This window comes from Penaeus chinensis, chromosome 32, assembly GCF_019202785.1.
Source record: "Penaeus chinensis breed Huanghai No. 1 chromosome 32, ASM1920278v2, whole genome shotgun sequence".
NCBI classification, from domain to species: Eukaryota; Metazoa; Arthropoda; class Malacostraca; order Decapoda; family Penaeidae; genus Penaeus; species Penaeus chinensis.
The window spans coordinates 16,991,660-16,999,159 of NC_061850.1; the positions used below are offsets into that span (position 1 = coordinate 16,991,660).

Below are 7,500 nucleotides of genomic sequence, written 5' to 3' on the forward strand. Positions count from 1 at the left end.
TTAATGTAAATTTCAGATATTGGTGGTTTAATTTGTATAGATTATTTTCTTCTTCTTTTTAACATACTATGTGTTGTTTAATCATAGGTATTTAACTTTGGGGAATGTTAACCAGTTGCTATTATTTTCACTCTAAATTTAGTAGGGTTTACACTGTCTGCATTACCCTTATTGATTGGAGTACAGAAAACAAGACAGTTAATCCATCAAGTCTTTGGGGTGTTTTGGTTATTTCGTTCTTACCTTGCCATTTCTTCTCACATGTTCCCATTGTGCTTCAATTTCTAGTCTGTTCCAGGAGTACAGCTAGGAGTCTTAGAGCTGTTGAACTACTTGGCCTTTTAGAGTAATATGTTTTCAATCAAAAGGCGTGTCATTTTGTTTTTAGTATTGGCCCACATGCGCTTTAGTTTTGCTTGTCAGTGTTGCGTACACATATATGTGTTCGGTCACCAAGGTGTGAGTTACTAGTCTTACCAGTTTACCCCATTTTTTGAATTTCTGGAAAAAAAGATTTTTAATTTTGTTACTGTTATTGGTACTTTTAATATTGTTGTTAACAGTAATAATAATAATAATGATAATAATAATAATGATCATATTAATAATAATCATTATTATTATTATTATTATTATTTATAGTAGTAATAATAAAAAGAGTTTTTAAAAAATTCAAAGAGAACAGAGAATAGCTGAGATCAGGTATGACAAGTATTTGTGGAACTATATGTGTAAACAAAATCAATAGATGAAAATTACAGTAGACATCAAATCAGTAGGTTAATTTTGATAGCTGTTATTGTTGTCATTGTGATTATTTATTGTCGTTTGATTATTATTAATGTTATCATGTCAACATGGTTTATTTTATTATTGTTTTTTAAAACTTTAGTGACATTACCACTTTTTTTTATTACATATAAATATAGTGAACAGGAAGGGCTGAATGTCTAAAAATCTCTGTCTAACCCTCTCAAAAAGACCATAAGTTGATCATTAGGCATCAAGTAAGAAAGCCTCTTAGCTTTCTATTTCCTTACTTCATGTTGGTTGTGTATTTCAGCTGGTGTTGAGCGACGTACTGGGTGTGGGGTTGCAGGTGCTGGATTTTACTATGAGCTATATGCCCACTTCTATGCCATATGTGCCATTCCCTGCACCTTCACCAACACAACAGCCGTGCACGTAGGTGATGCCATAGATCACGGTGATCACATGTGCCACTCTAGTGCTGCTGGATTAGTGTCTTTACATCTTGTAAGGTCAAGACTTCATTAGGTTTTCTGCAAGTTGTAAGGAAATGCTAAGGCAGTGTGTGGGATCATGTTTTGTTCACTTGAAACATAACTTCAAACCTTGATAAATGGTTTGGGGCAGGAAGATGCACTGTAATACACATCTATGTCATTCCTTGAAATATTTTTATAATGACTTTCATCCTTTCTAAAATAAGAGAGTATGATTGATTCTCTTCCTTTTGCATATATTATGTTCAGTATAAGTACTGTTTATGAAAAAGTTGACAAATATATTTCACTTGACATGCTCTTGCTACTTGGTTTAAATTTCTCCTATTAGCCTTTTCAAAATTAATTAGAAACTGGTGTGTTTTATGCAGTACCTTGAATACATCACCCAGTATGCAAAAAAATGCCACCATTTCATATTGTTAACCCAATGCCGACAGACATGGCATGTATGTACATGCCATTCCCACCGTGAGTTTACTTGTTTAATTGTTTTTACACATAGAAGGCTAGTCATCGATATTCATAGCACTAGTAAAAAATATGTTTTTCCCGCCAATTCAAGGAAAGGTGAAATCAGGTAAGGTCACAAGGTCTACTAGTTGACTCCTTTGTGGCTAAGCACTAGCAGGGCCATCTATGTGCAGAGACATTTCATAAAGATATAAAAAATGAGCACAGCATTTTCCCCATTTTTTACTTATTTTCCCTAGCGGCATTGAGTTAAAGAGCATATTCAAATCTTGAAGGAATGCACTTTTTTGTTTTCCCCCCTTTGTTCATCCAAAAGTAAATCAATATCTAGATTTATATATATGATTTATGGCTCTATTATCAGTAGATTTATTAAGGCAGAAAATTAAAGTATGGATTCACCTTCAAAACATTTTGCAGATTGTATTACTTGGTACAAGCGAGCTGAAGGTGATGACTTTGCTTTTTTGTACAATGTTTGTTTTTAAGCCTTTATTGTCCAACATGGTATCAGTTGCCTTACATTTATGCCATTATCATTGTTAATACTATTGTTATTATTATTATTATTATTTTTATTATTATTGTTATTATTATTATTATTATTATTATTATTATTATTATTATTATTATTATTATTATAAGTATAAGTGTAAGTATAAATAGATTAGCTTGTGAAAACACTTTAAACCAAAATGGTAAATATGTAAAGCTGGCAGATTTGGAAACAAATTGCAGATATTTTTCATCAAAACTCAGATTGGTTATAGTTTTTCTTCCAGTAACTGTAGTTTTAGTACACTTTTGATGGAAAATGTTTGCCATGCTCTGTCATATTGAGGAAATACATGGTACTTCCTGTATGGATTGAATTTTTAGTAGTAGAGTACTTCATAAAGTTTCGGAACATATTTAGCTATACCTCAGACTAGACACTCTGTCTCTCCAAGGGAAAGGCAGTGTTTTTATTTATAAATCAGAGACATTGTTGAGATAAGTGAATTGTTGTTAGTTTCATGTTAAAGACATAACCTGTTGCCTCCAAGCAATATTTAGCCGCATGTGCTGGCATGGCAGGACATACAGTTTATCAATTGTGATTGTATATAGATGGCTCCACTATTACTTATTCAACTGTGAGTCGATTACTAGTTTTACAAGTCTAATATATTTTCCTGTTTTAAAGTTTTTATTGCTATTATTTTTTTTGATAACATTATGAATATTATAAAGTCAATAGTAATATCATTATCAATATTAATAGAGTAGAAAAAAGATTATTCAAGGCATGGGAAAATCAAGGTCACTCAGGAACTATTAATTGACTCCTTGGTAGCTGAGCACTTGAAGAGCCATCTGTGTGCAACAAAATCACAAAGAACAGTACATGCATGTACTCATAGCAAAAGGGTTAGCATCCATGCAACATTTTTGTATAGATTATAATCTAATTGGTGATTGTGAAATACTGAATTTCTTGATATTGTAGCCACATAAACAATTTGTGTTTTTCTTTCAGAATGAGCGTCAGCCCGCCTGCTGGTGGTATTCCTTCTCCCAATTCTGCACTTTTAGCCTCGGTGGAAATGACTGATGATCCTGTCACCAAAGCTGTAATGGAAAATGTTTTAGGACGTTTGCCAACTAAAAAGCCCAGGGTAAATATAACTTCTATGCCAGTTGAATCAGAAAAGCGGAAATGGATATAGATACCAGTGCTACTGATATATGATTTATTTCTCAATATTAATAGTTAAGTTATTGAGTTGTATTGAGTTTTATTCATATTTAAAAACTATTACCAATTAAGATGAAAAGATTAATTCACTGATTACAACTTTTTACTGTAATGTTACCTATCCATCTTTCCCATAAAGAGCTGAGATGGAAAGATAGAAAATACAGATAATAACATGTGAAGTGCAAAAATATTACATGTGGAAACATAGGACAGAACAGAGATAAATATTGAAGGCAGAATTTAGTATTTTTGTTGCATTATATTATCATATGGTTCATGTTTCAGACTACTGTAAAATGTGATGTCTGCAATTTGGAATTTGCTTCACAAACAGTTTTAGATTCCCATGTGGCTGGCTACAAACACCAGCGTAAGGTAAGGTTTTTCTTTTCCTTCTTATGCAAAATAGTGTTCATAAAAATTATTGATCTTCTTTTTCTTTTCTTTCCTTTTCTTTTCTTTCCTTTTTTTTCTCCTTTGACTATCTGTTGAGGGACCTTTCTTGAGTATATATTGTTAAGGTCATAAATAAAAGTCAGCAGTGTAGATGAATTTCTTTAACCGGATGTTTTCTCATTGAATTATTCACTTACAGGTAAAATCAGCAGATCTCATGAAAACCTTAGAGGAAAATGAAATTGGATTTGAGCGTGATGAGGTCAGTGGAGTCATTCGATGTACTGTGTGTGATGTGACAGTTAATTCTCCACAACTGTTAGCAACACACATTGCTGGCAACAAGCATAAGCAAAAGGCAGCTAAACGAGCATCAGGTGAAGGTGGCGGTCCACCTCCAAAGAAGTCCTGCAGCGGCTCAGGTAAGTGGCATTAGAACCCCCAAATGTAGAGCTATTTAAGGCCCTCATGAGCAATAAGTTAGAATCCTTTTTTTTGGGTGTTTAAAAGTTGCATAATTAAGTAATGGGAAGATATTTGCCAGTAAAGAGGAATGGATTCTAATTTAAGTATTTTTATTCTTCCTTTATTTTTTATAATTCAGATTTTATCCTTATCTGTTTCTTGTATCTCACACAAACCTGTCAGTGTATGCTTATATTTTATGTAGTGGAAGTAAGTTGTTGTGGGTGGAGTGAAAGTTTTTGAGTAACTATTTACAAGCTTTCTTGGCCTGTTAGCAGAATGGGGACTCCTGAACATCAGTAGATGTTGTTTAGGACTGTTTGCATCTCTGCTGCTTTTTCAATGTATGCAGATGGGGGGGGGGGGGGGTTATTTACATGTATGTATGTGTCTGTTAGTGTTTGCTTGTATTATTTGGTTGTGTATACACATGTCAGTGCATGAATCTTTATTTTTTTTATTTTTTTTATTTTTTTTTAATTATTTAATATTCATTTTGATAAGCATGATATATTCTTTTTCATATTAATATTTTCATATGAATATTACTGTTACATTTAGTATGATCTCATTTGTATTTCTTTTTTCTAAATATCTTCCCAAATTCTCAAAGCCCTAGGCAAGTTTTGAATCAGTAAAGGACTTTCAGAAGGGTAGATGTTTAAGAGATTGTAAATATTTTTCCTTTTTTCCTCCTTTCCCATCTGTTGATATGATTGAATAATCAAGCATGATAATCGGTCAGGACCCGTAGGGGAGCTTGGAGTAAGACCGATTCATCAATGCCTTTCTTCTGATTATCAATCATCTTCACTGTAGGGGTCACAGGCCAGTCAGCACCCCTCAGCAGCAATGGTGGAGTGGAAGACAACACAGCATATCCCAATGGCAACTCTGCAGTCCGCAAATCCTTGGACGCAGACTTAGAGATCCCAGAGTGTGTTACTAAGTTGGAGGAGACAAAAGGTGGTGGCAAATACCTCTGTAACCCATGCCAGGCACACTGTAATTCTGGCCAACAACTAGCACAGGTACAGACAGTATTATGCATTGTTATAGTAATTTATTAAGTTAATCCTGTAGTAGTCCCTTTGTAGTTTTGCATTGTTTGCTTTACTATTACTTTTCTTGTTAGATTCTAGAAATCAGTTCAACAAAATATGATGTGGTTCTTCTCTCTTGTCATGATTTTATATAAACCCTTTGGATCCAGGTGCTTTTCATGGATCAAAATCTAGACAATAGGCTTACTTCAATAATGGCTCTCAAATTTCAAGTGACTTTCAAATGAAGTAAAATATGAAACACAGCAGCAAGCCAAATATCATTTTGATACTCAAAAGTAGTGTTTTGTCCACATTAGAGATCAAACTTTTTTTTTTTTTTTTTCATACAACAGAAAAAGAAGAAAAACTGAAGTGAATGTAGCTTCTTTTTGAAGCTCAAAAATAGCTTTGTATTTATATGAGAGGTCACACTGTGTAAGTTCGTTGTTTTTTCTTTTGTATGAGACTTGTAAGAGAGAAAAGAGGGCATTTAGCTCATTTATGAATTTAAAAAGTAGCTGTTTTTTTTATAAGAGGTCAGAATCACCATTTTTATACTGTACATACTAATTTATGTACCAAGATTTTTCTGAGAGTGGTACCTCTTGAAGCACCCATAAGTGCATAGAGAAGCCTTAGATTCTGAATATATGGTGCAAGTCATTTTCCTCCTCCCCGCCCTATAGCAGAGGAAACACCTATACTTCCTTCCAGGTGTCGCCTTCACAACATGTTGTGTCCTGCCCTGAAATCAGGAAGGAGAGGGCAATGTTGATGGGCACCTTCGAGTACTGTATGGACATGGCCAGGTCCAAATGAAAATCCACCTGTTCTGTCCTGTAGCCTGATTATTTATAGACCGCATGGCTATTTACTGTGGCCAAGTCATAGATATAAAAATACTTCTTATACCACTTCAGTGCCCTGTGCACTGAAGGGTAAAACTTTACCAATTGGTCCCCCAAATCTACTCCTTTCATACCGGAGTGCATTGTTGCTTACAATGAAGCACTCCGGCTTTGAGACCAGCGGATCTCCTCGTCGCTGAACCTGGGTCATAGCAGATGTGTGTACTGTGGATAACATATTTTACCTGCTACACATTCATCCATGAGAGCACCATCATGCTGGTTGGGGAGCTCTGGGAGTCCCTGTCCCCCCACTTCCGGACCTGTAAATCCCAAGGCATGTGGCGATGGTTCAGGCACACAGTCCCCACAGCACCAGTCTCCATACACTGCAGGAAGTGGAAAAGCACTGAAGAGTTGTAAGAGTTATCAACATAAACTGTGTACCCTTTCCAGAAAAAGCTGCCTACCTCCATCCGGGCCTTCACCGCCTTTTGAGAGGGCGGCAGAGACCCCTGCTCCTTCTCAGCATAAATCCTGAACACGGCTGTATACCCCACACATAGGCCATCCCTGGAAGCAAGTTTGTAAAGTTTTACTTTGAATCTGGCCCGCTTACTAGGATAGTATATGCGGAAAGTTAGACGGCCCCTAAATTTCCACAGCAACCCCTCAATGGAGATTGACTAATCGGAGACGAAGGCCTTCCTGAAATGGTCCCCAAAAATGGTCAATACATTTCTCAGCTTCCACAGGCGATCCTCTTCTTCCCTTTCCTCCTCATTATCATGAAAGTGGAAGTTGCGTGAGATTTGCTCAAACCTCTTTGCGAGGCATGGATAAGGAGTAAACCGGCATCACAATCCCTGGATTCTTCGACAAGTAAAAGGCTAATCAAGGCATTTTAATTATCCCCATCAACATACGGAGGTCAAGGTATACATGTAGTTCAGCACTCGTGATCTGGTGCCATTGCCATCTGTCTCCCCGTATCGTCTCATTCGTCGGAGCAAATCTATTAGCAACCAAAGTAATGAATTAGTTGATGTAGGTACAGTGATCACCTATGGGTATCTGAATAAAGCAGTATTGTGGATAAAAGAAAATCTATGCGTATCAACTCTACATACCTATTCATCTCCACCATATATATATAGTGTATATATATAGTGTATATATATAGTGTATATATATATATAGTGTATATATATAGTGTATATATATAGTGTATATATATATATAGTGTATATATATAGTGTATATATATATAGTGTATATATATA

At 35.3% G+C, this 7,500-nt stretch overlaps 1 protein-coding gene across 4 annotated transcripts in view; it reads left to right on the top strand.

Annotated features, from left to right (window-relative positions):
• The window catches only part of LOC125042536 (zinc finger protein 385D-like), a 27,761-nt gene that overhangs the window by 10,288 nt on the left and 9,973 nt on the right, over positions 1 to 7,500 (top strand). For 2 of the 4 annotated variants that reach the window (XM_047638213.1, XM_047638212.1), the window contains exons 2-6: positions 1,064 to 1,189; positions 3,241 to 3,379; positions 3,748 to 3,837; positions 4,058 to 4,280; positions 5,143 to 5,354. In XM_047638213.1, coding sequence (XP_047494169.1) covers positions 1,143 to 1,189; positions 3,241 to 3,379; positions 3,748 to 3,837; positions 4,058 to 4,280; positions 5,143 to 5,354 — 711 coding nt within the window. In that variant the 5' untranslated portion in view covers positions 1,064 to 1,142. The remainder of the gene's footprint in view (positions 1 to 1,063; positions 1,190 to 3,240; positions 3,380 to 3,747; positions 3,838 to 4,057; positions 4,281 to 5,142; positions 5,355 to 7,500) is intronic. The other 2 variants (XM_047638211.1, XM_047638214.1) reach the window with 2 other exon arrangements.